Here is a 17,597-nt window from a genome sequence, read left to right as displayed (position 1 = left end):
GACAGAGGTGAAGAGAAAGAGGAGAAAGAGGAGAGAGAGAGAGAGGAGAGAGAGAGATGTCTATGTGTGTTCAGTCTCCAGCCTCTCTCTCTCCTGGCTAGCCTTCTAGTGTCACTGTCACTCAGAGAAGAGAAGAGTAATTTGGACTCAGAGAAGAGTCATTTGGACTCAGAGAAGAGTAATTTGGACTCAGAGAAGAGTCATTTGGACTCAGAGAAGAGTCATTTGGACTCAAGAGAAATGATGATTCTACAGACTCACTACCCAACCTGTATTATGGTTACCACTATAGGAGGTCCCAGCTGTTAACACATAGCGTGTGTGTGTGTGTGTGTGTGTGCGTGCGTGTGTGTGTGTGTGTGTGTGTGTGTGTCAGGACTGGCTGGGAGGTGCAAAGTGTCTCATAGACGTGTGAGAGAGGGAGAGAGGGGGTGAGGAGGAGAGACAGCTGTTCAACAAACCGTGTAGTTGAGACACAGACAGACTGAGAGAGAGGAGGCGGAGAGGAGAGAGGAGGAGGAGAAGAGAGGAGAGAGGAGGAGCAGAGGAGAGAGGAGGAGAGAGGAGGAGAGTCTGTCTTCAGAAGCAGCCCAGCCGAGGGTTCTGTTCTGACTCTCTGGGAAACCCCGGAGGGAGGTCCGTGCTTTGTTCTGCTCTAGAAGCTTCTCTTCTCCACCCTGAGTCGGGCCGAGGCCAGGGTGGGGGGGGCGGCGGCGGGGGGCGGGGGGGGGTCCTGGAGGCCGTGGGGGGGGCGGGGGGTCCCTTCCCTGCAACCCCGGGACGGACGCTGGGGTTGGGGGGGCTGGGGGGGGGCCAGGGGTCAGAGGTCGACAGAACTGAGGCCTTGGCTAACCGGTGGCGGGGGTGGAGGTGGTGCGGGAGGAGGGGGAGGAGGGGGAGGAGCGGGGGGAGGGGGGGGGGGTGCGGTGTTCCCTCAGGGTCCTAGTCCTCCTGGGGTCGCTTGCCCTCGTCTTCCTCACCTCCCTCTTCTTTTCCGTGTCGCTGCGCGGTGGCGGGGGCGGGTTTGGGGGCTGGGGGGGTGGGGTCTATAACCTGGACCCACCCGGCTGGTGGGAGGAGCCTCAGAGGGTGAAGCTGGTGCCCGGCTACCCCGGCGCTCGACGCCACCACCCCCCTGCCCCTCCCTCGGGGGAGGAGGGAGAGGGGGAGGAGGGGGGGGAGGGAGGGGAGCCCCGGCAGAAGACGTGTGCGTGCCCGCGGTGCGTGGGCGACCCCGGGGTCTCTGATTGGTTCGACCAGAGCTACGACCCCGACGTCTCGCCGGTGTGGACGCGGGACAACCTCCGCCTGGCCTCTGACGTCTACTACTGGTGGGTGGTAAGTAGACTCCGCCTGCACTGGGGGAAGTGTGGGGAAAAACAGCTGTGTGTGTGTGTGCCTGTGTGTGTGTGTAGATAGTATCCTACGGCGTCGGGGTGGGGGTGGGGCGACGGGTATTGTTGATGAGGGTGGCGTCACAGGGAGTGTGGGGCCAGGTGGTGTAGAATGGAAAGTTGGCTGAGATGGAGCAGCTTCTACTCCTGTCAGGAACGGCGTGAGTTGGAGGAAGGAGAACTCAGTGGACTCAGAGAGTGAGTGTCTCTGGGAGTTTAGGGTAGAGTGGTTTGGGAGGTTTGGGGGCAGGGAGGGAGGGTGGGGGGAGTGAACGGGGGCTGCACTGTTGCTTTAGTGGGGGTAAACGATTTGTCTTGCCATGGTGACTGAAAAGCGCAGTTCAGCCAGCTGTGATGAGCGTGGGGAGACTGAGAGGTCATCTGCAGCGCGCATTTCAGCCAGCTGTGATGAGTTTGGAGGGACCTTTACTGAAGGCTGTGATAGTCGCAGGGCGGTGGGGAGACCTGGAGTTTATCCGCTGTGCTGAGTCTGAAGAATACTGTGTTGTCGGCCTTCCAGTTGGCTCAAGAGCAGCGAGGGAAGGGGGAGCAGAGTTTATGAGGTTGAAGAGTATGTTGTTCGTTAGCTGGTATTCTCTGATCTGTTTAAGCGGAGGCCATTTCTTTCGAATAGGTCTCTCTGCCTCCAGAATATGTTCCAGTGGTCAATACATTTCAGCCCTTTAAGTTTGCACACTCCCGAGAGCCAAGTAAGTGTTAAGGCTTAGGAGCCGGCTGAATTCGAAGTTACCTCTGTCAACAGGGGGTAGCGGTCCACAGATTAATATTTCAATCTTATGCTTGTATAGTCTATTGATAAGTTCCATAAAATCACGGCTCACCATCAAGTCTGGTGAGGTCATTTTACGTGAATCGGTTGATCCCATGTGTAATATGAGTCGCGTTGTGTGGATTTTCAGACAGTGTCTCTTCCAAATCTGTTGTTATTTCTGAGACCGTAAGGCTAGGAAGACAGTGGATATGTCATTTTTACGTTTCTGATCGCCACGTCTCCAATCAACAAGGTATCTTTTGGAGGTGAGGTCTGTTTCATCTGCTGCATATCACACAGAGAAGCAGAGGAAGGAGGGGGTGTCCCTGAGCAGGGAGTCACTGGGGGGGGGCGTGACTCCCAGGCTCTTATGGCCTCGGAAACTTTGGCTTGACTCTGATGTTCTTTTCTCGGGCCTTTGGAGTCATGCCAGCTCGCTGCTTTTGAGGCCTACCTGCTAATGACATGACATGGGCTCACAGTGTTTTTGTAGTTCTCGGGCTGGGCTTCTGAAGTTGCAGAACTTTTCCGGGGGGTGGTTCATCTGTCCAATGAATTTTGCAGCTGACGGGTGCCTTGTTAATCTTGGGAAATCTATGTCGTAATACCAAACTTGCATGGGCGGAGATCCTTTAGCATAGCGAAACTTTCGAGGGCACAGAGCCTCGTCAGGATAGTATTTTCCAATAAATTGACTGTCTGGGCAACAAGATCTACCCAGCTTTGACAGATGGTAGGCATAGTGATAAAAATAGCAGAGATAAGAATAAAAGATTAAAAATAGCACAAAACTTGAGAGTTAAAGAAAGACAGCAGTGTGAGGGGAAACACGTCTACCATCCTTCACCACCAGGAAGTATTTAGCTAGGATATTGTAGATTTTTAAAAAGGTTTAATGATAGAGACAAACAATAATGATGAGTTTCTTGACCAATGGAATAATTCTGACAGTAATGGATCACTCATGGTTGTGTTAGGGTTAGGGCAGGGTTAGGGCAGGGTTAGATGCTGCAGCCTCAGTTCTAACCTCTCTACCCCCCTACCCCCCTCCCTAGATGCTCCAGCCCCAGTTCTAACCTCTCTACCCCCCTACCCCCCTCCCTAGATGCTCCAGCCCCAGTTCTAACCTCTCTACCCCCCTACCCCACTCCCTAGATGCTCCAGCCCCAGTTCAAGCCCCACAGCGTGCAGCAGGTGATGCTGCGCCTCTTCCAGGTGATCCCGGGGCGGTCCCCCTACGGACCCTGGGACCCTGCACGCTGCCTGCGCTGCGCCGTGGTGGGCAACTCTGGCAACCTGCGGGGGGCCGGGTACGGAGCCAACATCGACATGCACAACTATGTGATGAGGTGAGGGAAGGGAGGGAGGGAGGGAGGAAGGGAGGGAGAGGGGGGGAGGGCGGAGTGGTATGGAGCCAACATCGACATGCACAACTACGTGATGAGGTGAGGGAGGGAGGGAGGGGGGGGGGGGGGGAGGGAGGGAGGGGGAGGGAGAGAGGGAGGGGGGCGGGGTACGGAGCCAACATTGACACATTGACATGCACAACTATGTGATGACCTCTATACCTGTTATACAGGGCCTCTCTAACCTCTAACCTCTATACCTGTTATACAAGGAGAGAGGAGGGTCTCAGGATGGGCTGAACAGGTTATCCTGGAACATAACACATCTAACTGTCTGTGTGTGTGTGTGTGTGTGTGTGTCTGTGTGTGTGTGTGTGTGTGTGTGTCTGTATGTCTGTCTGTCTGTGTCTGTGTGTGTGTGTGTGTGTGTTTGTGTGTGTGTGTGTCTGTCTGTCTGTGTGTGTGTGCCTGTGCATGCGTGCACGCGTACGTGTGTCTGTGCCTGTGTGTGTGTGTCTGCGTCCCTGTGTGTGTGCGTGTGTGTGTGTGTGTGTCCCTGTGTGTGTGTATGTGTGTGTCTGTCTGTCTGTGCCTGTGCGTGTGTGTCTGCGTCCCTGTGTGTGTGTGTGTCTGCGTCCCTGTGTGTATGTGTGTGTGTGTGTGTGTGTGTGTGTGTGTGTGTCTGCGTCCCTGTGTGTGTGTGTGTGTGTGTGTGTGTGTGTGTGTGTGTGTGTGTGTGTGTGTGTGTAGGATCAACCTGGCCCCCACCCTGGGGTATGAGGAGGACGCGGGCAGCCTGACCACCCACCACTTCATGTACCCTGAGAGCGCCAAGAACCTCCCCAGCAACGTGAGCTTCGTCCTGGTGCCCTTCAAGACCATGGACCTGCTCTGGATCACCTCCGCCCTCAGCACCGGGAAGATACGCTTGTAGGACACACACACACACACACACACACACACACAGGCACAGACAGACATACAGACACACACACACACACACACACACACACACACACACACATACACACAGGCACAGACAGACAGACACACACTCCTTACTTTTATCCTTACTGTTAGTTCAAAGCACATGCCCACCCCCTCCTCTCTCTCTCTCTCTCCGCCTCCTCCCCCTCTATCTCTTCCTCTCTCTCTCTCTCCCCCTCCTCCCCCTCTATCTCTCCCTCCCTCTCCCTCCCCCTCCTCCCTCTCTATCTCTCCATCCTTCTCTCCCTCCCTCTCCTCCCTCTCTATTTCTCCCTCTCCTCCCTCTCCCTCTCCTCCCTCTCTATCTCTCCCTCCTCCCTCTCTATCTCTCCCTCCTCTCCCTCCCTCCTCAGGTCAAGTTCTCTCTCTGGAACAACATGTCATCTCACTCAGTCATCACTGCAATCACCTCACAGAAATTTACAAAGTAGATAAAAGTGTAAAATATCTCCCTCTCTCTCTCTCTCCCTCTCTCCCTCCCTCCCTCTCTCTCTCTGTCTCTCTGTCTCTCCCTCTCTCTCTCTCCCTCTCCCTCAGTACCTATGCTCCAGTGAAGCAGTTTCTGCGTGTTGACAAGGACAAGGTATTAATCCTCATCATCTCTCTGTTAATGTCTGCTATTGGTCTGTATCAGTCTGATTAATAGAGCACAAATGAAATCTGCATCAGTCTGATTAATAGAGCACAGATGAAATCTGCATCAGTCTGATAAATAGAACACAGATGAAATCTGCGTCAGTCTGATTAATAGAACACAGATTACACTCTTGGAACATAGCAAGGCAATGCAAGTTTATATGTATAACACATTTCATACAACAGGGGCAATTCAAAGTGCTTTACATACAGAAAAGAATAAATACAGAAAAAGAAGGATAGTAATATTTAAAATAAAGAAATAATAATAATAATATTTTTAAAAATCGTATTAATAAGACTAAGAATAAGAATAAGAATAACATAATAAGACAATGAATAAAAACATAGATAAAAGTGTTGTTACTGCAACTGTATTCAAGCGCTGCCCTTCCCGATACGGTGTGTGAGATTGCAGGTACTGCGTCTGTATTTAGCTGCTATCTTGCGCGATACGGTGTGTGAGATCACAGTGTACAAGGACTTTTTCTTTTTTTTTACTTTACATTTTTATTATCATTTTCTTTTATCAAGTGCAGTCAAACAATATTTCACAACATATTGATGTTATATAAAGGTGTCACGGGTAAGTCGCAAAAGAATAACAGTCCATGAATATCTTTCTTAAAAATAAATAATAACAATAAAGTAAAAGAAGAAAAAACAAACAACAACAACAAAAATAATCCCTAATTTCATCGCTGGCATTATCAACCACAACAGCCAATAAACATCATCATTATCACCATTATCAACAACAACAGCAGTGTGACAACAGTAACAATAACAACAACCAACAATGGTAAGAGAAAAGAAAGGGAAAAATAAATAAATAAAATAAAAATAAAAATAAATAAACACATCTGCATATCAGTCAGATCAAATGAAAATGTAGTGCAATGGATGACCATCTATTAAGGAATGTGTCTAATTTTAATTTCACTAGTGCTGTTCCATGTTGTAGACTTGTTGGATTCTTTCCCTCCATTGTATAACTGTTGGGGGGTGTGGCTTCAGCCAGGAGGTTGTGATTACCTTGTTAGCTATCAAGAGAAGGATTCTCAGTTGGTATGTTTGGCTGTTTTCTTCAAGATCAGCTGGGAGTATCCCTAATATGAAATGTGATGGTTCTAGAGGTAGATCTATAGAGAGACATTTTTAAATTTCTCTTTGTATATTTTGCCAGTATTCTAATATCTTTGGGCAGTCCCAAAATATATGCGTGTGATCTCCAACCATGTCACAACCCCTCCAGCAATGATCTGAGGTGGTGCTCCATTTCGATGTTATAAGTGGAGTGTAAAAGTATCTCATTTTAATTTTCCATCCAAATTCCTTCCAGTTTGGGCTATTGGTTTACAAGGACATGTTTGATACTGCATTTGTGTTCAACCACGTAGGGTTAGCAGGTTAAACAGCCGGGCCCAGATGTTACAGATGTTACAGATGTTATCTCCTCTGTCCTCAGGTGCAGATCTTCAACCCCGCCTTCTTCAAGTACATCCATGACCACTGGACGCGTCACCACGGACGCTACCCCTCCACCGGCATGCTGGTGCTGTTCTTCGCTCTGCATGTCTGTGACGAGGTGACCACACACACACACACACACACACGCACACGCGCACACACACACACACGCACGCACACATACACACGCACGCACACATACACACGCACAAACACACACACACACACACACACACACGCACTCACATCCATGTTGTACCTGTATGTGTGTGTGTGTGTGTGTGTGTGTGTGTCTGACCCTGTGTGTGTGTGTGTGTGTGTGTGTGTGTGTGTCTGCGTGTCTGCTCCCTGTGTGTGTGTGTGTCTGCTCCCTGTGTGTGTGTGCGTCTGACCCTGTGTGTGTGTGTGTGTGTGTGTGTGTGTGTCTCCTCCCCAGGTGAATGTGTTTGGGTTCGGGGCAGACGGCCGGGGTAACTGGCACCACTACTGGGAGGAGAACCGCTACGCCGGGGAGTTCAGGAAGACAGGGGTGCACGACGCTGACTATGAGGCCCAGACCATCACCGCCCTCGCTAAGGCCGGGAAGATCACCCTGTACCCCGGGGTCTGAGGGGGGGGGGGGGTCACCCTGTACCCTGGGAACTGAGGGGGGAGGGGAATGGGGGGGGGACAGACACCCTCGCGTGTCTTGATGCTATCAGAGAGATCGTACCTCTGCCTCGACTCCTCCTCTCTCCACTGCCTGCTCTGACCACGCCCACACACCCTCTGACCCCGCCCACACACCCTCTGACCCCGCCCCCAAACCCTCTGACCCCGCCCCCTCCCGTCTGATCCCGCCTACAAACCCTCTGATCCCGCCCCTAAACACACTGACCCCGGCCCTAAACACACTGACCCCGCCCCCTCTACTCTCTGATGGAGATGAGACACAGATGGAGTGGCGTTGGAGGGGAGTGGACACTGGTGATAAGACCCCCCGGGGTAGGGCTGCTGTGGCTGGGGTGGAGGGGGGTGGAGGTCTGGCCAGGGGCCTGGATGATCTACTCGCTGGTCGTCTTTCTGCCTGACAACTCCAGAGAGACTGCTGTGATTGGCTAGGATGGACAGAATAAGACACACACACCCTGGTTGTCATGGTGACTAATGACAGACAATGACCACACCCACCTGTAGAATTGCTGCTGAAGCCCCCCCCCCCCCCTTCCGCAGGGTTACTAGGACAACAAGCTAGCTGATGTTTACATCCTGTGTTCTAAACTGTGTTTTGTGTTTCTTGCTGTGGTTGTTCTGGTCATGTGACTCCTCATTGTGGAAGGTACGGTGGCCCACAGGGGTCAAAGCTCAGACCTCTTCTGTACCTGGATGTTGTTGTTATTAACCCTTTGTTGTTTGATCTGCTTCTGTTTTAATAATCATTCTAAGTGACTAATGAGTCTCCTGCTGTTTGGGTGGATATGGGGGGTTGACACACACACACATACATCCCCCCACACACACACACACACACACGGTCGGCAGCGATACAGGCCGACAGGACTAACACCTCTCATTCATTCATCTATGAGACAGGTGACAGGACAGGCCACTGACTTACACGGGAGGCTGGGAGAGGTAGAACACCAGGGGAGGCTGGGGGAGGTAGAACACCAGGGGAGGCAGAACACCAGGGGAGGCTGGGGGAGGTAGAACATCAGGGGAGGCAGAACACCAGGGGAGGCTGGGGGAGGTAGAACACCAGGGGAGGCTGGGGGAGGTAGAACACCAGGGGAGACTGGGGGAGGTAGAACACCAGGGGAGGCTGGGGGAGGTAGAACACAAGGGGAGGCGGGGGAGGTAGAACACCAGGGGAGGTTGGGGGAGGTAGAACACCAGGGGAAGCTGGGGGAGGTAGAACACCAGGGGAGGCTGGTGAAGGTAGAGCACCAGGGGAGGCTGGGGGAGGTAGAACACCAGGGGAGGCTGGGGGAGGTAGAACACCAGGGGAGGCTGGGGGAGGCAGAAACACTCTGGTTTGATACCAGTCCTCATGCATGACAATGAGCTCGTCCTCCGATTTCTATCGGAGGGTGAATGAGACCTCACACACCACTAAACCAACAGGACTGCATGTCTGCCTGATGACCTGCTGCCCCCTGTTGTTCTACAGAGGTACTGCCTCATCTGACACAAAGACTGGTTAGTTTAATTGTTATTGTTTATTTGGCAGGGACAATGTACATCAAAGAATGCACCAGAATTAGTAGCAATGCCTCTGTAATAATAATAATAATAATAATAATAATAATAATATAGATCATCTTTGGCCGTAGTCGATGATGATCGAAGAGGAGATCTAATAGACCGCTGAGCTGCTATTGGCTGACGAGGAAAGGCTGCATTCCAACACTCTAACCCCGCTGCCCTCCTCACTCTCTCTCCCCTCCTCCTAAAGGACAGACACTTCACCCGGGGGAGGCTGGCGGAGGTAGAAATGGGAGGACGGAGACTCCTTGACTCACCTCCTTGACTCATCAAACAGGATGAGGAAAGGTATCAAACACACGTCCTCCCATTTCTACCTCCGCCAGCCTTCCTGTTGTACAGGACCAATATGAAGGGGGATGAGGACTGAACAGCTGGGATGCGATTGGTCCTCTGTCAGGTGACCGTGCTGTCATGTGACTAGTCCAGGGTGTGTAACATTGTAAAACTCTTTGATGACATCATAACTGAATGTTGTATCTGTGTTTATGATTGGTTGAGTTGGATTCCTGGATGGAATACCCGTCCCAAAAGTAACCACTAATCTACTGACCGACACTGAGGTCTCCTCTGTGTGTGTGTGTGTGTGAGAGAGAGAGAGAGACAGAGAGAGAGAGAGAGAGAGAGTGCAATTTCCTTTGCCTTTGTCCACGTTTTATTGTCAAGCAGTCTTATGGAAACACACACTCTCTCTCACACACACACACACACACATACACACCCACGCTTACGTGCCTTGTCCTGCTGTTGGACAAACATCTTTCTGCAGAGCACCATGAACCTCAGCCTCACACACACACACACACACTCACACACACTTTGACACTCTGCCTTTCTTTAGAACGATAGAGAGCTAGGCCTCCCTCTCCTCCTGTTGCTATGGACACAGACAGGGTTGTTGCTATGGACACAGACAGGGTTTCGTACAGAGCCTCTAGATCAGGGGTCACCATCTATATTTGTCCAAGGGCCAGAATTTTTCGAAGCATACACTGTGGGGGCCGGACTTATATTTATTTAGGCATAATTAGCATATTATTGTTGAATATTTTCACTTTCTTTCAAAATGTATGTTATTAATGGCTTATTATCAGTGTTAACAGACTCCTGACACCTATACTGCAGCCATTGGGCAGCCATTGGCGCTGTTCAACTCAATAATTTAAATTAAATCACCGGAGTATATTAGTATATTTTGATATTTACTTTGATATTATTCATCCAGTTGTGGAAATGGAATGATTTCACTAGGAGAACCCTGGTGGTTGCAGAGAGAAGTTGAATGTGCTGTACAGATGCACCAATCACAGAGAAGAAGACAGCCACCAATCAAAAGGAATATCTTACGACATCAACAAGAACATCCACTCTGTTCCTGGCCTCTGTCCAACACCACTCCCCCGATAAGTCCACACATTTTAATCATTTATTTCTGTCCACATAGAAACAAGTATACAAGGACACAAATACTGAGGGCACAGATGGGATGCATTCACAAACAGACATGGACAATGTCTTTCACATACAACAGGACAAGACTCACGGGTACAAGTAACACCGTCTCCGCCATATTTGGCGGCTGCCAATAATCGCAGAGACAGAGCAATACTTGCTGAGCCTTTTTGCTTCTCCCTTGGACATTCCCAGTAGACGTAGTCCTCTGACAACCAATCTGTGCACATGTCCAAGACTGCCAAATATAAAGACTAATAGCGTACACCTATAGCCTAGCTCTGAGATGGTGTCTACAAGCTGCTGGTATTTCATGACCTTAGTCATGAAGGCTTCCTCTAGGCTTATATCAAAGGTGCATGCTACCTCTAATACAGACACCTCTCTGGACTCTTCATTAACAACAACAACATCTGGTGTGTTAGCAGACAACTGTGAAAAGTGACATTGGTCATTACAGAAATTGAACATGGATGCATTGACACAAGCATGTGTATACATTTTCACTGTAACTGGGAAGTGGAGTGATATGTCCTTTACTATTAGGCTCACAATTCTGTCATGACGTGCTATATACATTCCTTTGTAAACATAACAGCCATTCAAGATATGTGAAAGTGTTTCTGTAACCTGTTCTGTGGTGTGGTGCAAGCAATGAGGAACCTGACACCACACACACACACACACACACACACACACACACACACACACACACACACACAGAACACTGATCACAATCAGTCACATACAGACAGAGACACATTGTTCTCGCCCACAAGCAGCAAACACTTCTAGAGAAACGAAACTTATCTGACACTCTGCTGCTCTGTCTGGTAGTGTGTGCATCAACATGGCAGAGAGCATGGCCTCCTTAAGTTGTCCGATCTGTCTGGATATACTGAAGGATCCTGTGGCTATTCCCTGTGGACACAGCTACTGTATGGGCTGTATTAAGGGCTGGTGGGATCAGGATGATCACAAAGGGGTCTACAGCTGCCCTCTGTGTAAGGAAAGCTTTATCCAAAGGCCTGTTCTGAGGAGAAACACTCTGCTGGCAGAATTAGTGGAGAATCTGAAGAAGACAGGACTCCAAGAGCAAAAAAGCATTGTTTGTCCACAAAAGCAGCTGGGGATGAGTCAGCAGAAAGTCCAGCAGAGAGTCCAGGAGAGAGAGAAGGAGCTGAAGGAGATCCAACAGGCTGTGGAGTCTCTCACAGTGAGTATTGACCAGAAGAGATGCACCATTTCACTGCTCTCCTCCAGTCAGCCACTCTCAAATCCCTGTGTGTGTGTGTGTGTGTGTGTGTGTGTGTGTGTGTGTGTGTCTGTGTGTGTAGCCAAGGTGAGATACTAAACATCACTCCTCAAGTTCAAGTACTCCAACCTAAGCTGTCATATTTCGCTAGCGTAGCTGGTTAACAGCAGGTAGAGATGGTCACGTGTTGGCAGGTCAGAGGTCAGATGTTCGAAACTTGGTCGGAGGAACTTGAATTGCGGGCTACAGTTTGCAACTACTTGACACCTGTGTTCTGTGCGTGTGTGTGTGTGTGTATCCTAACAGCGCTCTGCACAGGCAGCAGAGGAGGACAGTGAGAGGATCTTCACTGAGCTGATCCGCTCCATTGAGAGAAGGCGTTCTGAGGTGAAGCAGCTGATCAGAGCCCAGCAGGAGGCAGCAGTGAGTCAGGCTAAAGGACTCCTGGAGCGACTGGAGCAGGAGATCGCTGAGCTGAGGAGAGACGCTGAGCTGGGGCAGCTTTCACACACAGACGAACACATCCATTTCCTTCAGGTAACTATGGTAACCAGGTAACTACGCTGACCCTCCATCTGGAATACTGAAAGGAGCTTCCTGTTTAGTTATTCATTCACCAGGAACATCTCTCTCTGTCTCTCTCTCTCTCTTTCTCCAGAGTTACCAGTCTCTCTCCAGTCCCAGTGTATCTTCAGACTTACCCAGCATCATTGTGGGTCCTCTTCAGTACTTTGGAGATGTGACTCAGGCTGTGTCTAAGCTGAGAGAGAAACTAGAGGACATCTTTAAGGGGGAGTGGTCCAAGATCTCAACTACAGGTGAGCTAAAACTCTACCTCTAGCCCCTTTATATAGTCAACTTCAGACCAAGGTGTGAGAGAAAATTATTATATGCAATAAGACATTTTTCTACATTTAAGGTTCAAACTTCACAACAGTAAATGTAATGTCTAGTGCAAGCTATAGAAACTGATTTCCTGTTGTAAGCACACAATGAAACCTGTTTTCTCCATACATTTGAATATATGCAAATACCCTTTTGTCTGTATTTGACCCTAGAAAGCCAGAACAATGCTGAGTCACACCAGAGTGATTGCCCGGCATTGTTCACCCTATGGTCCCACTCCTCACTTTTGTTATACTGTGGGGAAGGGAGGGTCGGATTCCCCCCTAACCTTCATCCCCATCATCTTCCTCATGTACAGATCCACACCCCTTGCAAATGATTGGTTTAGAACTCACCCGAGAGCGGACTTGTTACCTGAGGGCATAAATACTGAGATGTAATGAATGATCGAGACTTTGAGAGGAACTTTGAATCTTCAGATGCGTCTGACGAACCTGTAAACTTCCTCCTTCTATAGAGGAAAATATTAAATATATTTTCTTATACATCTTGAAACGAAACAGGCCTTTATTGATAATTTGCTCTAACAAAGGTCCTATTATCATCCCTTTGCTCTAGTCCCTTTAACTTCAGACCAAGGTCCTAATCATCACTTTGTGTACAGTACATGTGTGTAATGTGATATGATGTGAATGTTTTCTCTCTCTGTGAATGTGTTTGTGTGTCTGTAGTGAATGCAGTGGATGTTTTACTGCCACCAGAGCCCCAGACCAGAGCCCAGTTTTTACAATGTGAGTCTTTATCCTGAAGTAGCTAACAGTCTCTCTCCACTGATACTCTCCACAAACCCTGAGATATAATTAGAGAGGTCTAGGAGAGGGAGAGACTCATCAGAAACAGGCTAGATATCTGACTCTTTATTTCTCTGATTTGGTCTCTGCTTTGCTTTTCTCCCAGATTCCTGTCAGCTCACACTGGACCCAGACACAGCGTACAGCTACCTCTATCTGTCAGAGGGGAACAGGAAGGTGACATGTATGAAACAGACCCAGCGATATCCTAATCATCCAGAGAGATTCACTAACTGGGGACAGTTGCTGTGTAGAGAGGGTCTGTCTGGACGCTGTTACTGGGAAGTTGAGATGAGGGGTCAGAGTGTTTGTACAGCAGTCTCATATAAAGCCATCAGTAGAACAGGGGGAGGTAAGGAGAGTAGATTTGGATTAAATGACAAGTCCTGGATGTTAGACTGCAATAGTGATGGTTATATTTTCTATCATAATATTGTTCAGACTGAAGTATCAGGCCCTCGGTCCTCCAGAGTAGGAGTTTACCTGGATCACAGGGCAGGTGCTCTGTCCTTCTACAGCGTCTCCTCTGACATAATGACCCTCCTCCACAAAGTCCAGACCACATTCTCTCAGCCCCTCTATCCTGGGTTTGGGCCTAATTGGAATTGGGGTGACAGTGCTGAGCTGTGTGATCTTAGAGCTCCCCATAAGTGAGTGATGCTTTATCATAACCTACTATTCTGTAGAGATATCTTTCTCTGTGATTTGGTTTTAAGAGTTTATATGTAGTTTGACAACAAAATTTCCCCATTGGGGACAATAAAGGTTTTCAATCAATCAATTCAATTATTTCCCACTTCAATGAATCTCAGAGGGTTGACTCTCAGATTGAGTTATCTCTGTGAAGTCTAGAATCTGAGATTATTGAAGCCCAATCCTGTGACTGTGATGGTGTCAACAGTCAGAGGATGTTCATGTCTGGTCAGACTGGACCTCTATTACATATTCCAGGGTTCAGGTCATCTTCATTTGAATGGTCAATGGTTACAAATAGGACATGTTTTCTCATTATCTCTGACAAATCTGAAGCCAAGCAGAACTCTTACTGGATATCTACTATAAAAACCATCAACCTGTGTTGTACAAAATCAAATAATCAATATTAAATAAACCTTAATCTTTAAATTGAGAAACATGGTCTTGCTTCTTCTATTCCATGACTGTTGAATGACTCTGTGGACCTCTACTACCGAAGTCATCTTGATGTGCTGGAGTCATCTTTGGGACGTTCAATAGAACAAGATCATGTTGAACCTTTAATGCTCGCTTGCCTGTGCATGTGGACAGTACAGCGTAGTGAAGTCTCTTTGTAATGTGGTGAGATGTGTTTCCATGGCCTGGTCCCCAGTCTACACTCTCTAGTACTTTCAGCCCTGCTGGTGAAGAACCTGTTCAGCCTGAAGGACAGAGGACCTACCAGGGTTCCCACACCTTCTGAAACATCAAATTCAAGCACCTTTCAAGGATTTTCAAGACTCAATTCCCTCAAATTCAAGGATCCAACACGGCATAGTTTGAGACAGATGTAGATGAGAATTTATATAATAAGACAGTAAATGAAGTCTGCCATGCGATCAACTTGTCAAGTCAATTGTTGGAATTCGGTATTTTATGCTCTAGGCAAGGGGTCGGCCATAGACTGCGACCCTGGAGCAATTAGGGTTTCAGTGTCTTGCTTAAGGACATGTGGCCAGCCAGGGTTCGAACTGCCGCCCATGCAATCATCTGACGCCAGCTCTAGCTCCTGAGCCACATCCGCCTCATGTTTAAACCTTACTGTCTGTCTGGAATGTGTTTATTCTGTTTCATATAGGTCTACATATATTGATTTGTTGCTTCTGTAAATGTTGCTTACAAATAAAATCCCACAATGAAGTTAGATCCGCCTATGTATTTTTCTTTTGTAAATACATTAAAGACACTCCATCGTTCAGGACCCAAGCTCATGTTTTGACATTACAGTGGCACTTAGTTAGTAGTTACAGTGCCTTCCATTAGTATTTTAGCTCGATACTCCTAACAGTTTGGATTGGAAATCAAACAATTACTATGAGGTTTAGGTAGAGATTCTCAGCTTTAGGATTGTTAGGATTGCAAAGGATTGTCGACCAAATACGAAACATTAGTTTTATTTTTTTAATTGCAGCCCTGAAATAGTAAATAGTATGTTTAAAAAAGAATTTACTTTCTAAATGGTGAGCCCAATCTGAACAAACCCTTATTGAATATCAAATCTCTACTTTGTCCCCATAGTAATTGTTTGATTTCAAAACTGTTGGAGTATAGAGTGAAAAGAAGGCAAAATACTTCCTCTTTTCAATACTTATGGAGTGCACTGTGTTCAGCATTTATCCACCTGCTGTGTGTGAAGACTGCACTCTAGTGTTAACACGAGGTACTACATCGTGGTCATTGTGTCCTGCTGTCATGTATACTACTGTAGCCTAACATGAATACTCATGAATACATACTGTGTGATGTGATGCATGTTTGCGATACAAACACAACATTCATTTCCAATTGTAAAACTGCAGATGAAAAAATAAATGTGTTTACTATCAAAATAAAAGTACCCATGGTAGAGCTGTCAAAATAAAAGTAATAATACCTCGTGGATAAATAAAGCGTTACATTTGCGGTCACTTACAATTTGCGTTTATATCCGTTTGTATCTCTGGATCGTGAATTAGGTGCAATTTAGCTAATATGCGTTTCGTTTAGGGTTATGTTTAGCTCCATGTAATGCAGCTTCTTATTTGATTTCAATAAATACTATTCGCCGGTTTCGTGGCGGCTGGCCAATAGAGGGCGCTAGGGCGCCGCCCCCACCTTCCAACGCAGCCCCACTTACACATCTGTGTGTGTGTAAAATTCACTGTGAAAATACATAGGGGAGGAGTCGGGGCGCCGGCCGAATGCAAGTCTATGGCAGGCCAAATACTTTTGGCTTACACGTGAGCTGTAGCAGTGCTCCAATTGGCTGTCTCCTATTTCCCGGCCGGGGCGCAAAAAATGCGCCCGAGCATGCGCAGATTATAGGCTTACCTAGGCTGCAGCCTAGGGCCACTACCACTAGGGGTAGTGTCATGGTTTCTTAGGTTTTCATTTTGGAGACATCTAGTGGACATTTTATGACATTACATTCGTTACTCTCTTTATTCATTGGATATAGTCACATGACGTGAGCACACTGTTCAGACGTGATAGTAACTCGTAGCAGCAGCTAGCTGAGAGAAAGAGCTCCGGAGAATCTCATTGTTTACATTCTTGCCCTGGAAAAGGCTTTGCTTGTAAGTTTGCCTTTTATTTTCTTGCTTAACTACAATGTATAATGTATATGTTTATAAATACATAGCTTATATTATTTAAGTATAAATATTTTGGAGCTGTATTTGTATTGCTATATTGATATTGTTGGCTACATACTGTTGATGTTGAAAGTGTAAAGGGCTCTGCACACAGCGTGCGATTTCTGTTGCGCATCAACGTTCCATTTTGAAGTTTGAATGGAAGTCTATGAGAACATCGCATTTACCCACACACGGCCCCGATTTTAATCGCACTGCGAACATTCGATTCCATTCATTTTGAATGGGACAAAGCACACGGCGTGCGAGTTTTGTCGCACTGCTTTGTCCCATTCAAAATGAATGGAATCGAATGTTCGCCGTGCGATTAAAATCGGGGCCGTGTGTGGGTAAATGCGATGTTCTCATAGACTTCCATTCAAACTTCAAAATGGAACGTTGACGCGCAACAGAAATCGCACGCTGTGTGCAGAGCCCTTTAACAGTATAGTTTTGAGCATTACAGTAATTGTACTCTTATGTTTATTTACAGTTTTACAAAATAACCAAACGACCACTCATGTTTCTGAAGATTTAGTAAAGAACTAAACTTTACTCCAGCGTCTGAAGATTCATTGATGTGTCAGTGTGTGTTCGCTATCTGTTGAAGTTGCACCCTGGTTACCCGCAGTGGGAACAGAATAGGTAGTAAAAATAAAAAAATGTGTGAGACTTGAGAGCCCTGAATATCCGGTTGTTAAGTCTGACGTCAAACGTGACGTTTTGCAATTTCCGGCTCCACACCAGAAATTCTCCGCACCAGAGTACCAGTGTACTACAGCGGTAGAATGACAGTTTAATCGTTTTTTAGACTCGGATCTATTCATACAACAAGGGACACAGTACTTTCCCGTTTCCCCCATATTGTCAGGGTATTTGAGCCTCGGAAAAGCGCTATACCTGTATAAATATAATTAATTATTATTATTATTGCGGCATTTCGAAGACAGCGCCTCAGCCAACGACAACAGGAGAGGAGAGCAACAGAGAGACAGAC

The 17,597-nt window shown here is 47.6% G+C and overlaps 1 protein-coding gene across 1 annotated transcript; it reads left to right on the top strand.

Moving 5' to 3' along the window:
• Positions 1-851: 851 nt before the first annotated feature.
• On the top strand, positions 852-7,215 carry st3gal2 (ST3 beta-galactoside alpha-2,3-sialyltransferase 2; the record flags this gene model as incomplete). Its single annotated transcript, XM_080539519.1, is given in 7 exon segments — positions 852-899; positions 901-1,338; positions 3,322-3,515; positions 4,263-4,442; positions 5,037-5,082; positions 6,604-6,723; positions 7,042-7,215. Coding segments are annotated over 7 exon segments (1,200 nt in total), but the record flags the coding sequence as incomplete, so codon positions are not given.
• Between the last annotated feature and the right edge of the window lie 10,382 nt (positions 7,216-17,597).

The sequence above is a fragment of the Nansenia antarctica genome (genome assembly GCF_963989245.1).
Source record: "Nansenia antarctica genome assembly, chromosome: 9".
NCBI classification, from domain to species: Eukaryota; Metazoa; Chordata; class Actinopteri; order Argentiniformes; family Microstomatidae; genus Nansenia; species Nansenia antarctica.
Note: the sequence above shows the minus strand (reverse complement) of the source record. Positions and strands in the feature narration are given on the sequence as shown.